Below are 20101 nucleotides of genomic sequence, written 5' to 3'. Positions count from 1 at the left end.
TGAGGACAAGAGGATCAATCAGGGCCCATTTTAGCCCACTCCCAGCCACTCTCAACTCGCCTCAAATTTTAAAGCTCCTGTGTTTCCTGAATCTAGATCGAACACAGCTACCCATCCCCCCTTTACATTCTCCCTCTCTTCCGCTCCTCTCCTCACACTCTGCTTTAAAGCCCTGTTTCTTTTAGGAACTGGGTATATTCCAACAGTGTTTCCATGGTTATCTGTGGCATTTGTCTGTGGGTTCAGAGCTGGTGTCGGGCAGTGTCACCCTGTCTTTCAGGCCGATGTCACTCCAACTATTGAGTGAGAAGAGGGGGAACACCGAGAGATATGGGAGGGGGGGTTGTTGTAATTATATGTGCATATGAAGAGGGTTGGAGCAGCTTGGGCGCGTCATCCTGGCAGCTTTTGTGATCCACATGTCTGTGGGGGGAAGTCGCGTAGAGACACAAATGTACTCCACAGAGACTTGTGGTAAAGTGGCTCCCCAAGGGGTACAACAACATTCATCATTTACACATGAGAAATACAAATTATTTTAAGGAAAGAACTAGAGGTAAAATGATCAGTCGATTAGTCAGTTGACACAAAAATAATTCAACAAAAGAGCTATCTATCTATATAATCAAAAAGGCCAAGCATTTGCTGGTTTGGATTTGCCTGATTCATATCTTTACATCACATCAGAAATCCAAATAATTTACAGGAAAGAACTACTAACACAGGTTAGTTGATTAACAGAAAAATAATCAGCAACCATCTTGATAATTGATTGTTTGAGACATTTAACATGAAAAAAGCTTAACATTTGCAAGGTTCACAACACAAGGTTGGACAACACAGTCAATATGAAGGCAGTTGTGATGAGCATTTCTGATTTTTTAGTGACAATCAATCGATAATGAGAACATTTAGTTGCAGGCTTAAAAGAACCACTCCAACTCTGTAGGGCACCATGTTTCTAACTAATTTCCTCCAAAACCGTCACTCCTCTCCAGTTCACTCATATCCTCACACACACACACACACACTCATGCAACAACTGCGCAGGCACACTCACTGATACTTACCCACACTTCCCCCATCTTTCATTCAGCCACTTCTTTTCCTCTCTCCCTCCTCCACTCTTCTCTCTCACTTAACTCTCCCCTCCCTCTCCATCTCCCCTTTCCCCCTGCCCCCCTCCTCCCTCCAGCGGGCCGTCATTAGTTTCCATGGTGACAGTTGGGCGGCATTATTGCCGGCTGAGAACTGCTCCTAGGTTCCTTTCAGAGTGGCGGCGGCGGAGGCATTGTTTAGTCCGCTGCTCTGAATGGTGCAGGGATCAGGAAGGGAGAGCGCAGGACAGGAGGAGCCCTTTTTTTGGGGCAGGGACAGTGCGTTTGTAGAGGGTGAGGGGAGGAGGAAGAGGAGGAGGAGGAGGAGGAGGAGGAGAGAGAGAGTGAAGCAGCGTGGTGGTGGTAAGAGAGAGTCGATGAGGGAACAGGAGTAGTAGCAGTAGCAGGCTTATGCCGTCTCCCTGAGAGCGCTACTAAAACATCCAGGCTCCTCATACAGCCTGCTCGTGGCTCAGTGCTTGACTAGATCGGACTCAGCTTTTTGTGTTTATGTTTGCGTTGCACAGCAAGAGACGAAAGGATCTACCGAGATTTCAGACAGAGGGTGAAAACAGAGGAAACATCGAGGGCAGATGGCAAACTGAGTTTAGCTGGTGAGTTACTAATGGCGTTTCATCGTCTCTAAATCTTAGACTTATATTTATGTGGGATTGAACATGTGGACTCATGTGCACACTTGAGCCTTGCAAAAAGATGTGTTCTGCCTTTGAATTATGTGTATTTCAGTTTGGGTACGAGTGTAAGAAGCAGGTGCTACTGCTTTACAAAATGCATGTGTTTTCATCCAAACCAAACCTCTGTCTGGGTTATGTTTGGGTGTGTGGGGTTGCAGCTGTCTGCTGAATGTCGGCTAATTCTCGGTGCCCTCTGAAATATACATGCCAGTCTCCATGTTTTATTAAGGACCTACATTGGGGGCAATTTTCTGCTGCCTTGATTCTTGGATTCCCTGCAGTGTTTTTTCAAGGAATTTCTGAGTGGGACAGCGTACGTGTGTTTTGGTTCTAGTTTGTTTGGTTTTCTCTTTCATCTATGCTACAGTGGGTAATTAGGAGTGAGAGCTGAGCCCTCTGGCTCCTTGAACAAGTGATGTGTGGTGAGTAATGTAGTGAACAGCGAACGGTGCCAATGTTTTTTCAGTTCATGGCCCCTGTGCTGTCTCTCCAATAAAACAGCACTCTTTACCTCTGACAATTTTACAACTTTGAGTCAATACGTGCTCACTAAAGGAGCGGCCGGTGTGGTATTGAGTATAAGTGACACAGTGATGACCACTACTAGCTCAATGATGTCATTACGTGACTGCATGACCTCAAAGATGATTTAAAGCTTAACTGATTGCGCAGACACTACTTTTTGTCAGTTATTCAGCGCTGGTATGTTAGTGTTTGTATTCAGTCTCTTAGGGATTTTTTTGGCACACTATAATTTAGCTGACTAGGGAGTTGTCTTGAGGAGCGGGGAGTCTGAGTGTTTCCATGACGACAGGCAGCAGCTGTGTGAGCTGAGCTGAGGCTGAGTGTGTGGCAGACACTGTGGCATTGCCTAGAGACTGTGAGACTCAGTCTAATCGACGACCTTTTGACCCAGATCAATGCAATGGTGCTGAGCCAAGCAACCACAGGGTCTAGCTGACATATACAATGCAGTACGACGCCGGTGTTGTGCAGCTGTACAGCTGCTTACATTTCCTGGATCATCGCAGGCTTCACTGGCGTCTGATCCTCTTAGATTGGTGGGAGTATTAGTGTAGAAAGAGACTTCTCATATATCAACATAATCATGTCCATTAGATGGATTTATTTTAAGTGTAATTAAAGTCTGACCTCTGAATATCCAAGCCTCTGCTGGTAGTGAATTCCTAATCTTGCTGTCCTTGAAGTGAGGTAGTTTTACATATACATAGGAAGGACAAAATCATGGAAACACCACATGAAAAGGACTGAGAACAAAACCACAGTACAGAGGGGGGGGAAACTACACAGCCAAATTATAATAGGTTGTTAAAAGTACGTATTAGCTTCACCAGTGTCTTACAATCATTAGCTTTTATCTGAGTAGGCATGCCTCAAATTACTCATGCTTTGCTACAAGTGCAAAGTTCTTTAATTTGCTAAAGGCAAACAGTCGTAAAACAGACAACTGCACCAGCAATGAAGAATGGTGGTCCTAAGTCAAAAGTGAAAAATGAATTGAATCAGCACCTCTCTGACACAGTCTCAACAAAAAACAGTTCATCATGAGCTGTCAGTCAAGCCATAAACACCATAAGCTGGTATTTATGGTAAGGCTGCCATGTAGAAACCGCCTGTATTCAAGGCCAACACACAAAGACTCACACAGTAACCTCGTGTGAAAGGCAAAATCATAGAACCCCTGGGCAGTGGAAAAAGTGGTGAGTCATGTTTCACCCTTTTTCCTACGTCTGGACAGGTTTAGTTTTAGAGAAAGCCAAAGGAAAGGATGTCTCTAACCCACAGTGTCCACAAGTATTTAATACAGGGGTGGGTCTGTAACTGTGAGGAGCTGCAATTCTGTGGGAGTCATTAGTTACATCTGTACCTCTGCAACTGTGCACTTCCTGAAAAACCTATTCGTTTCTCTAATAGGATGAAGCCATTGTGAAGGTCATCCTTGTGGTTTTCATTTTCATTCCTTGGATGAATCTAGAGGAAGGAAATGCTCCATATTGGTCAGAGATGCTGGAGAGCTTGTGGTGATACTGACAAAGGCACACGCAAACAGAAAAACACACACGAATGCAGATACCATGTTTAATAGTCACCCCGATTAGTGTACTCCATCACCCTGATAATTATACCCACAACTTCCTCTTTACCCAGGGCACCTGGGGTCTTCCTCCACTTTGAGCTGGTGATGGTATTTCCTGTTGTGTTGGCATCATAATTATAGAAATCAGATATATAAATAAAGAAATGCCAAGTGATTAGAAAACGGTGGTTTAACCAGAAGAGAGAGTGTGGGTTTTATGTGTCTTATCCTGCTGCCGTCTAAATATGGCACAGTTCCTGTCTGACATTACACTTTGAGTTTGAACTTTTGCTTACATTCTTCAGATTAGACAGTAAGAAGACACAAGTGTTTTGTTTTCTGGTGTCATGTGTGTCTTGGCGTCTTTGCGTGCATATGCCTCTGTGTGTGTGTGTGTGTGTGTGTGTGTGTGTGTGTGTGTGTGTGTGTGTCCTTTACTTCTCCATTTGGTGAGGGCAGGCAGTCAGAAAGTGTTAAGAGCTCTCTTGTCTCCTGTGAAGCATGTGTGTTGTCTTTGTAAGAGACTGGCATCAGACAGGAGGAATAGAAAAATCACACGCAAACACACATTCCCTCCTGGCAAATTCAATCTGGAGTAATATCCAACATCTTTAAATTTGACCTCCTTCATGAGGAGAGGCCATTCGCCTCTAATTGCCGTCTCCCGTTTTAAAACCACTGCTCACTTCAAAAGCTTACACGCTTTCAGTGTCAATGCTGGAACTGTCTTTGTAGTTGTGTCCTACTGCTCTGGAGAGGATGAGAAATGGCTTCCAGAGGCCAGTAACAAGATATTTAATGAATTTCTGCTGCAGGGCATAGTGTGAGTGCATGTACACGTGTGCATGTGTTTTTATGTCTATGTGCTTGTTTACATGCATTCATGCACATAAACTAACTAAAGTTTAAAAAAATATATATTTTCCTTTAGGGATGCTTGACTGGATAATCCTTTCCTGCCATATTCACTTCAAGGGAAAACCTTAATGTGTCCTCATAAAGTGGAAAGTCAGTACCTGTGCACACATGGAGCTGCTTGCAGTTACTGGGGAACTACCATAAATGGTAAATTTCAGGACAGTAAGCTGTTTTGCAGTGATCTCCAGTTGTTGTAGTTCACAAAGCTTGACTGGTGCTTATCAGCAGCAAAAATGTGGAAATGGGAGAGAATGGAAAAATATCATTATTTTATAGCATTTATGTGTTACTTGTTGTAATATTTACTTAGCTCAAGCCAACTTGGGCTTAACAGCGCTCTAGAAAACGTATGAATGCAGCATTATTGTGTCACATCACCCCAGGGATGTATAGAAACAGCTCATGCCCAGGGCTGTTTCTATATATCCCTGGTGGATCCAGACACCAAGTAGCAGCAATAACAGCAGCCCTGTAATTGGGCCCTCTTCGATAATGCCTTGCCTCACCCTTCAGACCCCATTGAGAGACAAGCTGTTGCAGGTAACACAGGCGATAGATGACAGGTGGGCAGAGCTGCCTGCTGCAGGCGACTGTGGTTCTCTGCAGCTCATTCTATAGAAATACAACAAGGGGACGATATGCCAGTTATGAACAAGGTAGATGCAAGTGTTAATGACCCCCATTGATTTCATGACAAATATGTGTGAAGTTTGAATTCTTAAGCGTATTTTGTTCTATGGCTTTTATTTTGTCATTTCCTTTAAACCCGGAAGTTCCTGATTTTGAAAGGACCGTAATATGATTTCATAAATGGTATAACAGAAAGCGGTATTGACGGTACAAAAAGGTCATTTGAAGCTCAGAAAATAATAAGCAGATTCATCAATAATGAAAATAATTGTTAGTTCCGTTCCCTAATTGGATCTTGGAGACTACAAAAGTGTGCGCCGGACTTACATGTTATGAAGTACATAATGGATTTTTGCAGATTTTATTTCCAAAGTAGAAAATCTGTTATCTGTAAACTGATGTAGGCTGAGAGGGTCAGCTGGATTATAGCACAATCATGTTTAACTGTTTGATTCAATCTCTTTAGTACAGATACTGTAGCTCTGAAGGCAATTTGCATGCAGCAGTAGGTCAGCATCCCTATTTCGGGTTTGAGCAACGAGACCAGCTTCCTATATTTCATAAGTGTATAAGACACTGGCCCTGGCAGTCATACTGTCTCCTGTGTGGGAACACTAACATGGCTCAGAGCACTGCAGTGCGGTGCTGTTAGGGGAAATACTGGAGCCATTAGAGAGGAAATAGGAGCCTTTATTAGTCTGTCTAGTGTACACCTGGCTTCTATAACAGGCCTTTCCCTGTACAGTGATTTTTGTGTGTGTGTGTGTGTGTGTGTGTGTGTGTGTGTGTGTGTGTGTTCATGGTTCTTGGTATGTCTTGGCTCCTTGCTCTCATGTCTTTGCTAATTCTGCCCTCCACAAGCCTCGAAAAGGTTTCATTGATTTAGGTTTCCATTCAAGGCTCTTCCTACACACATGTTAATTTAGGCTTCTCTCTCATTGGCATTGAAAGGTATTCTCAGTTTTCAAAGTTGAGTGACTCATCTAAGAAATTACAGCCCAGTGAAATGAGTATCAAACACTTTGTGCATAAGTTTATACAGACTGACATGAGCTGCTTGCCTCAGATTCTCCTTGCTGGAGAGCTCCAATTGCTGACGCTGCCATTCAGGAGCCAAGTGACATTTTGAAAATGATTCTGACGTCAAAGAAGACGCGTCGGTGTTGAGTGCACAGTGACCTTTTTGTCTCTGTGTGTATGTTGGTAAGAGTCCAGTGTGTATCAGCACAGAGGAGAAGTGACAGGGGAGGAGACTCCCCTGATTCCTCACCCTGTCTTTTTCACCAACCCTGCCCTTTACATCTACATACCCTTTCTGCATTAGACCAACCAGACTGGACTGAACTGGACTGGAATGGGCGACACGTTGACCTGTACTGGGCAGGGCTGTCCCGCTCTGGGACACTTTGACTGTCAGCAGCTGCATAGACACTCCCCGCCACATGCTGACATCCATCCTGCCTGGAACAGATGCAGGGTGGTGCGGTGGGCACCCTTCCACCTCACCTAGTACTACCACACAGCGCTGAGAAGGGAGTCAGGGGGCCACAGGACAGAAAAAGAAATACTTTAGATGAACTTTGTAAAAAAGTGAATGCGTGTGGTGGCAAGGTGTGGAAGGAAGTAGTGAGGAAATAGTCATGAAATAATGACCCGATTTTTGACTCAAAATCAAATAAAAAATTCACAAAGTGACATACTTTTATCTAGAAAGAAACCAATATACTTGTATTTATCTGTAAACGTAACTTGTTAACAGATAAATACTACTTCTTTCTCTTCCTGGTTTGCAAAAATGCATAACTTTTTTTCTGATTGATGCTAAGCCTCCTCTTTTTACACCATTCACCAACACATATCTACACTGATTGCAATCTTACTCATTTTTCAACAGCAAAATAATATCATCATTGGCATTAAGTAAGATATTTACAAGTATATGTCCACATAATACCCCTTTCTCTTTGTTGATAAGAGTCCATTGTGTATCAGTACAGAAAATTAATTGACAGCAATTTTGACAGTCGACTAAGCTTTTGTCATTCATCAAACAAAAATGCAAAACATGCTCTCATTCAAACAGTAATAACAGTTTTTTCTCATTTTTTTAACATTGTAAATTGAATACAGTACCTTCGCGTTATGGACTGTATTTAGATAGAACAATGATTATTAATCAACCAAATTATCCATTGATTACTCAATAACTCAAATAATTATTAGCTGTAACCCTAGACACATACACCCACAGAAAAATATACACATTACTGCAGGGAACTTGTCCTCCCTCTAATTTTCCCATTTTCCTCTCATAGCAAAAACGCCCCTGTTTTCCAACAAACACGTGAAAATGTATGGAATCAGTGGACATGCTCTCTCTGCATACACTACTTCCTTCTGTTGTTCTATTGAGGGAGACTGGCTTTTCTAGAGGCGTAATTCTGTGGCCATGAGAGGTGTGATTTGGTTGCCTGTGAAATGTCCTCTCAGTATGGGTTGCTTTTTATTTGGGAAATGGAATGATTTGGTCGGCAGTGTTTTTGGTAGCTGCCGAATGTTTTTCTGCACTCGCAGTGGAACACTTTACAGCACGCTGTAAAACGTTAGCAGATCACAGTGTAATGGTAATAATCAACAATAATGACATGAGTTAAGTGTCAAAGTAATTGTGTGGTCTGTACTGCAGATGGGTTTCTATAAAGTTAAGCGACCAGGCCTAGTGACAGAACAATGTATGCATGTGCATGTTTATATGCATATACATGCACATGTGTTAGTGTGTCTGTATGCATGCATGTGGAGGTTGATGTATGGTTAGCTCCTGGAGACATTGTACTCAACATCCTTTAATGTTAAAGTCATCAATCTGTCAGCAGTTAATTAATCATGCAGTCAACCAATATGGCTGGTTTTTAACTGGTCCTGTCCACCACAATGATTGGTTTATCCCACCAATCAATATATAGATAGTAAAGTAATCAATGCATTCACAATTCAGAGACCCTTAGTCAATATGAAGAGTGATCAAGCCTTGATCCAGAAGATTAAACTGCATAATTCTCATTACAATATAGCCTTCTTAGGACAGGGAATGATTGAAATTTGTTTTGAAAATGCTATTTCAGGCTTTGGGTGCTCATGACTCATGGAGCAGACCTGTGTTTGTTAAGACCTCCCCCACCCCCAGTGGGAATGGAAAGAGCTGGAGTATGTTTTTTCCAGCTCCAGCAGTTAGAAATCCCCTTGCTAGTGAAGGTGTGTTAGTGTTTAGTAAAGTGGACTGAGAGGATAAGATGGGTTCCTTTTGCTCAGCTTTGCCCTGATTGTGCAAAACAGTCAGTTGGGTTTTAACATTACACAGTGAAAGCCACTATTGAGAGCTGCTACAGTAGGCTTCAGTAGTTTCTGGGACAGTTGGGCAGTCATCTCCACAGGCAGGTTTGTAAACCCTCTTGTTCTCCTGTGTGTGTGTGTGTGTGTGTGTTGCCCTAATTGCCAATCTGTGGCTGCTTCCTTTACAGTAATGCTCTGGGCTACTGTGCTGCACTGCATCCAGACAAACAGAGGCTTGCTTCTCTGCACTGTGCCTCATAAAAGTCCTCTCAAAGCGTTTGTGGTTGTTGGGGGAGGCTGTGAATTAGAGAGGCCAGTGTGCTGCCATGCTATCGAGTCACATGTCTCAAGATGAATATGAATTTTTAATCATCCCTTTGTCATGTCCTCACATCATTGTGTTAGTTACTGTAATTTCTGAGTGTTCTTCTGGGACATACACTGTGCATTTGACAGCTGAATTAAATGGCCTTGAGTCACACTGTAGGAAAAAGGTCTCAGGTCAGTGACTGTTTCATACCTCATCCCCTGCTTTTCTTTTGTCTGAGGAATATATGTCTGCTGTTTGACCCATGTCATGTGCACATCTACAGTATATTCATGTGTGTGTTATTTGAGTATTACATTTAGTGGCAATGGCTGAGTGCTGGGTGGTGTTTCTTCTTCCATGCTTTCCGATTTACTAATTTGTTAAGACATTTATAAGTCTGCTTTTGTCAGAACTGTGCATCTACTCAAAGCAAAAGTAGTTCTTTATAGTTCACCATGACCTACCTACTATATCAGCTATATAGATCAGCATTGTTGCCATGGCAATAGCCTCTTCTTTAGTTCTCTCAGGACACAGGGAAGGAGAATTCTTTCTAGAGTGACTTGATTTAATTTGGGACTCCACAAGGACGATGCCACTCTGATATTAACTCATCAGTCTTTATTTATGTTTAGCTTTCTCCACTTGTTGACAGTTACAGTGTGTCATTTCAGGAACTGAAAGCAGATGGGCCTATTTTTCCCTACTGTATTTACATCTTTGACTGCTGTATGTTGGCTGACACAACTCCTTGCTGGTCTTGCCTCTGTCATGCTTCAGACTCTAGCAAAACCACTCAACTGTACTTTATTACCCCCCTACATTTTCACTGATTAACATTCTCTATTTGTTTTGTGTTTCCATGAGAGTACTCTATGACTTTCTGCTGCCTCCTCATCCTCATTCCAACTTCTCAGTCTCTCCCTGTTTTATCCCACCGAAATCGCATGGTCCTAATCTGTGGGAGCAGCTGAAATCCTCCCACTTAGTGTAGGAGACATGTTAGTGTGCCTGCTGTGCCCACTGACCTGATTTAGGGGGAGAGGACAGACCTAACAAGATGACATGATAATAAAACTAATGGTGGCGGTGACCTCTCCATCATCTTCACTACCTTTGCTTTCTACTAGCTGTTGTTTTGCTTTTGATTTCTCTACTCTTGTTTTCCTCATCTTGTAGAACACCAATATTGAGCCATGCCCAAGATGTGTGTGTGAAGGAATGATTACAGCAAGCCCTGTGTCTCGATGGCCATTATAAATCTAAGAGCCATTAGATGAGAGACTGCCTCTCTTTGACTCAGTCATTTGGGGTAACAGACTAGACAAAGCAGATCAATATGGTTCTGGGTAGGGAGAGAGCAAAAACATGGACACAGACAGAATCAGAAGAGCAAAGCAGGTATAATGCAGGCAGAAACACTGGGAAATTTGATGGTGATGTGGGCATAATGAGGTGCCATACTCAGGAAAAAGTGTCAATGAGATTCTGGTGGGTAATCAGGGGGTGGTTGAAGTGATGGGAGCGGGGTTGTCAGCTCAGCTTCACCAGGGGTTGGTTTGCGGGTAGGAGACCTGATTGACTGGCTGCCTGACTAGGGAGACTGCTGAATCTGAGTGATCTGTCTCATAGACAGCACTGGGGCGAGAGAACTGTACTCAAGGGATGATGGGTAATAAATGACTCTGAGGGGTCGCCTCAAGGCTGACGGTGACTGACAGCCAGCTAGGTTTGTGAAATTTTTTAAATTTAATTTTTTTGGAATTGCAAAATGCTATATAGTCATTTCAGGGGAAAAAAGCTACTATTTAATGAAGAACCTCCTTTAACCTATTTTAAGTATGGCTGGGTAGCAAACATTAATACTGTTTTGGTTTTGACGTTCCAGCATTGACTATTAAAAGCTGTACTGAAGTACTGAAAGCTAGCATTGATTTATATCTTGTTAACTTATTCTTTGATATCCTGATTTAAATCAAAATCTGCAATAGCCACAGATACTGACATTTAAAAAAAATAATAATTCCAGAGCATTTGATTTATTGATTGCTGTTGTTATGTAAAGAGAATTTCAACAAAGCGGAAGACTCATCCCCCCAAAAAGCACCACAGAGCACCACAGGAAGTCATTCCTGCCTGTGGCCTTCAAACTCTTTATCTCCTCCCTCTAAGTGTTAGTCTGTATGACCCTAAGTCATTAAACTGGACATTGATCATTAACATCACTGCAATACTTGTCTACTTACTTGGTTTTATTAATATTGCTGTGCAATATACTGTGCATTATGCTGTGCAATATACAATATATGTTTTCAGTTTAATTTATTGATATTTATTCATACTTCTGTTACTGCTGTGCAATATCCTCTGTCTCATTATAATCTTAATAAGCTACACTTAACTTGACAGTTCATGCACTATTACTTTTTACCGTATTATTATCATCAACCCGGTAAACCCACTTTGTACTTCACACTTATTTTAATTTTATACTTATACCCACATGGTACTTAATTTATCTGACCTGTATTATAGTGTATTATATTTTTTGCTTAGTACTTCTATTCCTGTGTGCACTGACGTGATAGTGAGCTGCTGTAACAAAAGAGTTTCCCCTGCGGGGATCAATAAAGTATTTCTGATTCTGATTCTGAAATATAACAAAATGTGCTTCTGAAATACATTACCTACCCTACCTTTAAGTATTGGACAAATTCTAATTTTTACCAAATGAGGCACAAGATGGAAAGTTCACCAAAGTTATTACAATTCATCCTGAGGGGGGACATGAATGTCTATCTGTACCAACCTTCATGGTGCAGTCTGGACCAAAAGGGTTGGACCAACCGACAGACTGACATTGCAATGCCTAGAGCCACAACGCTAACGTGGCTAAAAACAGGGTTTGGTTATATTCCTCAGTGTAAGGTGTAGAAGAAATAATTGTTTTGGCATTTGTACCGAAACTCAGGTGTGGTATCGGCATTAGGATCAAAAAAATTTAAATGATACCCAGCCATTTTAAACAAAAATACCGTAAGCTCCATAATGTGACTGATTAGCTGAAAGTATTAAGCACTTTCTGAACAGGGTACAAAATTATTTAGGGGTTTTTCATTCTGGCATTTCCTAAGAATTGGAGTTCAGGGAGAAGCTCTTACTGCAAAGAGGTGAAAACAGCATCACAGTGTCAACAGAGATTTGTTGGACAGAAAGAGAGAAGGCAAGAGTGTCCCTGTCAAATACCTGAAAGTATCTGAATATTTATGCGAGGAAGGTACACAGCAGTCCTTCACTATTTTTAGAAATACAGTAATGCAGGCTTTCAGGTTTCCGACCCAAAATATGCGCTGTGATCTCTGGGTGCTGTTCGTTCTGTTCTCTTCTGAGTGTGACTGAAGAGTTTGTTACATCACAGCCATGAACGAACAGGTAAGATAGACAGGTTATTTGTCACCTGGCTCGCCTTATTAAAGAGATGTGTGGTGACTAATAGGTGCTGCTTTCCCTGCTGAAATTGTTTCTTGGTTGGCATGGTAACCCACAGCCTACAGGGTGTGGTAGTGATACTGTCCTCGAATGTGTAATTCCTGTCTAATTGTGCTATTCATCCGTCCCTTAGTAACTGGATCTGAGCAGATGAAATTAATGAGCTCACATCGGTGCTCTCCTGTGTGTTTTCATAAAACTACACAATTACAATATTAATCTCATCTTTTGGATCCCTCAGAGTCCAAATCAATTAGGTGACTGACTCGTAGCTTCAAACATTGTTGGTTACAGTCAGTTTTAAGCAGAGTAGTCTAATGAATTGTGCGTTATGGGCAAAGCTAAATGCTGTGGCCTGCTTGTAACAGTATGCTGGGATCACTGGGCTCCACAGGGACACACGCACGTCACTTTGGCCCCGCCCGGGAGGAGGTACTTGGATCAGGTTTGGCAAGTGAAGGACAGGTGCAACTCCCCGAGACACACCTGGGAAAGCATAGGTGAATGTGTGTGTGTGTGTGTGTGTGTGTGTGTGTGTGTGTGTGTGTTTAGGGCGTAATGCAGGACTGTGCTTTGAAGGACTTTTTTTTAGGGTGTGTGTGTGTGTGTGTGTGTGTGTGTGTGTTTGTTTGCAACAAAGACTAGTCTCAACTGCACACGAGGTACTTTGGCAAACTGGGAGGGCAGGATTTGTTTTGATTTTGACTGGGTTGTGATTTTTCCATTCACTTGTTCTTTGGACTCTGGATATGTGAAACTGAACAGTTGGAGGCAAGGTAATGCTCTTTAACAAGCTCCTTTCTCAGAATATACTGAACAACTGACTAATTGTGTTTTCTTCTCTACCTTCTTATTGTAAGCTTTAAGGCCTAGATACATTTTGATTCGAAACATTTTAAAGATCACTGTGATATAAATAATGAGTTAGAGATTTCATTTACTTGTTCATTTATTTAATTTCACTGTGTATTTAGCAGGTGCTGGTGAAGGATGATGTGTTGTGTCGTTTTTGTGTCAGCTCCTCTCTCTGCTGTGTCGTCAAGTTCCTCTTTGGTGTTAGGCAGTTTGATCTGAGGGCCACGTTTTGCTCTCAGGTAACCATGGTGACACCAAGTTTCTGTAGGTACCAGCCCCTATGCCTCCGTCTTCCACCGCTGTTTGTTTTTCCCAGAAGTGACCCCAGCCAGTCTTGGGTCATTGAGTTCTTCACTAGGCAGTGAACTGCCTATTCATTTGATCATAGGTCAAGCTTTTCCTGTGACTCAACCCATGAGTGATCTCTGATTTAGACATGGTATTAGCAGAAACCATGCCAAGAGGCTCACAATATTTTTGTTGCCAGGGACTAAATTCAAGGACAGTAAGAGTGAATATAAAGGCTAGCGACGGAAAACACAATTTCACATTTTTTCATCTTTGTACTTGAGAGCGCTGTTTGCAAGCCTCATCTTTTCCCCCTGCCTGCTCTTATTCCACTGTGGTGCAGAGATGGTGGGAAAGCCTGCAGTGTGCCACGTGGGGCAGACAGCGTAACAGGACTCATTACTAACTGATTTCTCTCCTTCCACTGCCTGCAGCACGGCCGAAAAACCAAATTAGATGGGAAATTACTAGGCCTCTAGCGGGGGGCTCAGTGCAATTTCGGGCTGTAATCCAGTTGAGAACGAGTTGTGGTGACTAGATCGATTCCATGAGCCTGAAGGAACAGAGATGTGTGGCTGTAGTTTGCATAGTTATTAACATAATCTACTGAGGGACATCACTTTATTCTAATTGACAGACACATCAGATAACAATTAAAACTGCCAAAAACACAGGCTGCCATGGTATCCACAGTGAGCTGTTCCAGAGCACATACAGTAGACAAGAAGAAACACACACACAGGCACTCACAAAGCATTGTTACTGTTACAAAAGATGGACTTCATTTCCCTTGACTGGGCTTCAAAGATCTTGTATATGCACCTGACTGTAAGATGACTGCCACATTCTTTTATCCTGCATTTTGTCTCTCTGTCTGTTAAGTATCAGTTGTAGTGTGTATATTATAGGGCTTATAATTTTTAGTTATTATTTTTCAATCAGATAAAAAATAAACAATACAAAAATCTGGCTGGAAATTGAATGGAAAAACACTTGTGGTGTAATTGTTGCTTGTTTTGTTAATTGATGAATTTTGGTGCATAATCAGCACCTCATTTCAGTTTTCTCACCACTTTTCTCTTCACTTCCTTTAACCGGAAGATTTTCTGAGTTCAGGACACACTGAGTGGAAAGTGGGGACATGGGGACATACAATTCTGGTGAAAATCAGCGTAAAGGATTGGTCTGGTAATAATCTATATTTTTCTTATTGTCAACAAATCCCATGCAAAGATGAAAACCAACAATGAATTGATCCTTCTATCAATAATAGCCTGTGTAACTAAAGCCTGATATAGCTTGTTCGTCTTGCCATATAAAAGAGAGTCACACTGAGTGACATGATCCTTTATTATCATAAACATGAGTACTGTAGTTTATTTTGAATCTGGTGTCCTGGTGGCGTTAATACATGCACCAAATCCGCAGCTGCAAATAGTCCCCAAGAAATACACGTTTTACCCCAGTTTGAGTAACGTTTACTAAAAACTACAGTGCTCTTTCTTTCTAATAAAGAAACTATGCATTTCTGACCAGTTTTTTAAAGCGGCTATAATCAATATTTAAAACAATTTTTTTAAGCAATGTATAAGACAATGTGAAAACATTGTGACAATGTGAAAGGGGTTGTTGGTAGTGAACCTGCAGAGAATTATCACCTGAATCTGCAGCTCCTCTCGGATTTATGGAGCTTTATAGTGAGTTTCAGCTCATTGTTTGTCTGCCTCAGTTGGTTTTCGTCTTTTCGTGGGATTTGTTTACAATAACAAAAGTCTAGAATATAGCAAGCCTTATACTTCAAACCAGTCTGCTTCTTTAAATTGTGTATTGTTAGGTATGAATCAGTTAAAAGTAATGAAACCAGGTTCTTCCAAAGACAGTAAATGTCAGACTGATCAAACCAAAATCAGGCGTTCCAAAAGGACACAGTCAGAATCAGAGTCAGAAAAACTTTGTCCAATGGAAATTTGTCTTTGATTTGGCTCAAACACAATTCTACATTATTGAACTACTTTCTCTCATTCTCTGTCTCTCGCTCAAATACAGTCTATTTACAGACAGTGTCCAGAGAAGATTATATGGAGTCAATCAGATACACGCCTATCCGAGAGCGTGAGAGAAACCAATATACAGCCTCTGCAGCACTCTGTCTGCTGCCTCAGGCCTGGTGTCAGGATCGATGCTGCAGAGATTCTGTTCTCCTCTATGGTTCTCATACTCTCTGTCCAAGGGCGACATCCTGAAACACACACTGAGCTCAAAGTCATTCACCTACTGTACTATCACTGTGCACCACTGCATCACTGTAGCAGGATTACGTTGGGTTGTGGATGTGTGTTTAGATGAATCTCATTATATTGATCGATACTTGATATTGTCTTTCTTTGTGTCTCTTTTCTCCAGACCTCCCTGCCTCCTCTCTGCAATACCAGTGTGGATCAGTGGACTACCTGTGTTCTCCACGACTGGTAAAGAAAGGTCCGACCCCCAGACAATGTCACGACAGGCCTGCCATCACACCCCGGCCCCAGCCCTCCACCTCACCCAGACCACAAACCGCACAGAAACCTCAAGGTAAAATACTTTGACACAGTGTGGCCCCTTCAAAGCCAGTTTTGACATTGGGACTGTCATTGTAATTGAAAGGTGCAGCAAGATCAGACCCCTCATATTTTCTGCTCTGACAAACACTCTTCTATAACATGGTACATGTCAACTGTCTGGCCTCACTCTGTCACTCACACAGCTCAGTAGGTCACCTCTGCAAGAGCTGCTGGTTTAAAGCAGGCCAGTGGCTCCCAAGTGTTTATGTTTGGGGATCATTTGAAGAATGCTAAATATGAACAACATGTGTTATGTTTTGGGAATTAATGAGAAACATTGTAGGACATTACACCACAGACTTGGCCCCAATATTTAAGTGGCTCACCACTGTTCAAAGTTTGCTGGAGGATTACAGGAAGAATGATTATCCTTATTATTTTACTATATATTGTCAGGGTTGTTGATCATGTTTGTTTTTGATAATGATTAGCATCTTAACATATACAGTTAGGTGACTAATTAAAGGAAAAGCCTAATTGATTATTGTTTTCTTGATAAAATGTCAGAAAATTGTAAAAATTTACCCATAACAAATTCCCAGAGCCCAAGGTGACGTATTCAAATTGCTAGTTTTCTTTGACCAACAGTCCAAAACCCAAATATATTCAATTTACAATTATATAAAACATAGAAGAGCAGCAAATCCTCATATTGGAGAAACTGGAACCAGAGACTTTTTTGCTTGCTTGAAAAGTGACTGAAACAATTCATTAGTTATCAAAATGGTTGACGATGAATCAAATAAATGTTTCAGCTTTAGCCATAACATGATTCACATAATTTTCATGACAATCAAACCACTAGGTGGCCCCTCATGCCCTGTATGGAATCATCTGCATTCATCACGTTTCTCTACTCATTGATTCAGGTTTTTGTCCATAATTTGTCACTCGTATGTAGTTTCAATGATTGCCATTGCCAATGCTACATCCAGATAACTCCTTAGCTGCTCTCTCAGGATGAGTTACCAATAGAATAAAACAGCTTAAAAAATCTATATAAAAATCTAACAAAATGTTAGCTACCAGTAATATAAATAGGCTTTTAAAAATGAAAGTATTCTGTCAAGTAGGAAATACCACTATCAAAATGGACTATTAATATTAATCATGTGCTTAGAGAAAAGGAAACTAATTATATCATGTCTTTTTCCACTGGGCAGAATGAGATGCCTTATTTCTAAGCACAATTCTAATGGTAGTGCATTTTAATACATACAGTGTTTCCCACCTGACAGGATGAACTTCCCCTGGTACTGCAGGTACTGTAACGCAAGTTCCTGAGTCCCGCAAAAGGTTCCTGGAAAAGCTCCTGCGGTCAGAAAATGTTGAAGCGTTTAACTGGCCAATTATATGACAGAAGGACCTGCACTTCCCTGCGATCACACCACAGTTCTTTCACTTTAGACACATTGCGCATCACTTTGTTCAGCCACTCCTGATTACATTCTAGTAATAATTAAACAAATTAATCATTTAATCAGCTAGTTGATCCACTGAAGATTAATCTGTGATTGATAATCACTTTATTGTTTAAATAATTTTTAAAGTAGAAATAAGAGAGTTGGTTACAGCTTGTTGAATATGAGTATTTGTTTGCTTTCCATCATTTCATATAATTGAAAAGAAATTCTTATTGTTGGCCATACAAAATAAGTTATAGTGTTGTATTTTTTACATTTTGAAGATGAATCGATTAATATCTGTATGAAAGGAAATTAACTATGGTCTTAAAGATGCAGAGGCCTGGACATTTTAGTCACTTATAGATAGAACGTCTTGTTTTGTTATCATTTATTATTAACCAAAAATCTATTTATTAATAAAGATACAGTGGTATTCTGTTCTTTTTTTGTGTATATATATATATATATATATATATATATATATATATATATATATATGACAGTCCTGTCATTTGCACAGAGTCTATCTTTACATATTTGTAAAGAAAAGTCTACTCAGCCTCTCTGTTTCTATCAGTGACACACAAAGAGGCACAGAGGAAGTGCTCAAATTAACAACTGTAACATTTCCTCGTTTCAGACATTTAGGTTTCCGAAAATTAAATCTATGCAAATATTCAGACTTGGCTGTGAAATTTTAAGCCCATAGTGTGCAGGCATGCATGAGTGCAGTGTGCATTTTGACAGCTTTGTCATTTCGCCCTTTTTGTCACTCTGTTTTTTTTTTTGTTTTTTTTTTTTATCTAACTAGAACCGCAGTGACTTACGCACACGCTCATCTCAGCATCCTGTTCTGAAATAAGGAAGTTGGCATTGAAGCTCAGTGTTGGTCCCGCTCTGCATCGCTACTATATGTTACTATTTGGACAGTATTTCTTTCCCTTTGGAGTTTTGTTTTTTGTCTTTTTTTGTTTTGTTTTTTACAAGGAAACAAGCAGGTTTCACACATGGACTTAGCCATGGAGGTTTTCTCACTCGGATTTATACGTGTTACATGATTGTTTTTGTTAATATCTGCAGCCTCATGCTTCTCTCTTACTCTGCTATTCTTGCCTCGTCTGGATTTCTGCATCTGCAGTGCCCCCTAAACCTGCACACCTGCTCGCCCTTGGGCAAGACAAGAAACCTAAGAGGATCCCTCCAGCGCCCTCCAGGCCTCTGCCAGCTCCCCCTCCTCCGCCTAAACCAAAGCCCAGTCTAACCCCCCCTGGCTCGGGAGCACAGCCACAGAGAGAGGCCCAGAAGGTGGGGTTGCTCATCGAGAGGTTTGAGAATTCAAGGTAAGGCCTTCTGGAGTTAATTTTATTAGAAATCTTGCTTGTCTTGCCCGTCAGATTCATATTTTGCTCTTTAATGGTTGGGGTATGTGTGGAATTGTGTGTCGACGTACAAAGAGAAGTTTCATTATGTTAACTTGTACCTGTTTCTCATGAGGTTATGTTCTCATTATTTTTCCAGTAAAAAAAAGTGTATTGATTTTTCATTTGTCTAGGATTGATAATTTTTCATTAAAGTAGGTGTGACAGTGTTTTTTATTTTGCCAGAGTCCCCATTCTGGGGGTGCTCCCACGGTCCCAGCTGCATTTGTGTCTGAAAATGGACACTGCATCTGACATCACTTCCTCCTGCGGCCAGGACACCACGGTGAGGGTTGCAGGAGATTCCTCCCCTGTGGACAAACTTGCACTTGGCACCCCCGAACGGACTGACGAGGTGTCTGAACTTTCTTGTCTGGCTTCTGTGCACATCGATGGCTCACGTGACGCCACACTGGACAACTGTGTCGAGGAGGACATCACACAGAGAGTTGGTTGCCTTGACGACGTAGAGCGGGAGGAAGGCTCCTCCCACGAGCTCCTGGACAATCCGGACTCCTCGGAGCAGAATGGGAAGATTCCCAACCGGGACAGTGGCATCGATAGCCCGTCCTGCGCCGCAGAAGGGGAGGTGTTCCCCAACGAGGACGCCATCGACGAGGAGGATCATTACGACAGTGTCACTGAAACGGAGAGTGTGTCCTGCTGCGTTACCCTGGGCAACAAGCGAGACTCAACGCAGGATGAGGACAGTGACTTGGATGAAGGGAGCAGTGGAGAAATACACTCTCTGACAGATACACAGACTGGGTATCTGACAGATGCCCACTCAGAGGCGCACAAAGTGAGTACCTTGCATGCTTAAGCTTCATCAAGTCACAACCATAAACCTGAAGGAACTTAATTTAAAGCTGAGGTGGTCATTAATGTCTCCCAGTTCCTTCCATCCCCCCCACCGCGGTACAACCTTAACTTTTTAATTTATATTTCGTGTTACATAATA

General features: G+C 41.6%; 1 protein-coding gene across 4 annotated transcripts in view; it reads left to right on the top strand.

Moving 5' to 3' along the window:
- The window catches only part of fgd (faciogenital dysplasia), a 52606-nt gene that overhangs the window by 15009 nt on the left and 17496 nt on the right, over nt 1-20101 (top strand). For 2 of the 4 annotated variants that reach the window (XM_044212010.1, XM_044212009.1), the window contains exons 2-4: nt 16117-16287; nt 18861-19062; nt 19309-19942. In XM_044212010.1, coding sequence (XP_044067945.1) covers nt 16117-16287; nt 18861-19062; nt 19309-19942 — 1007 coding nt within the window. Of the gene's footprint in view, nt 1-13173; nt 13347-16116; nt 16288-18860; nt 19063-19308; nt 19943-20101 lie in introns of those variants that run through there. The other 2 variants (XM_044212012.1, XM_044212011.1) reach the window with 2 other exon arrangements.

Source organism: Siniperca chuatsi, linkage group LG10 (assembly GCF_020085105.1).
Source record: "Siniperca chuatsi isolate FFG_IHB_CAS linkage group LG10, ASM2008510v1, whole genome shotgun sequence".
Classification (NCBI taxonomy): Eukaryota; Metazoa; Chordata; class Actinopteri; order Centrarchiformes; family Sinipercidae; genus Siniperca; species Siniperca chuatsi.
Note: the sequence above shows the minus strand (reverse complement) of the source record. Positions and strands in the feature narration are given on the sequence as shown.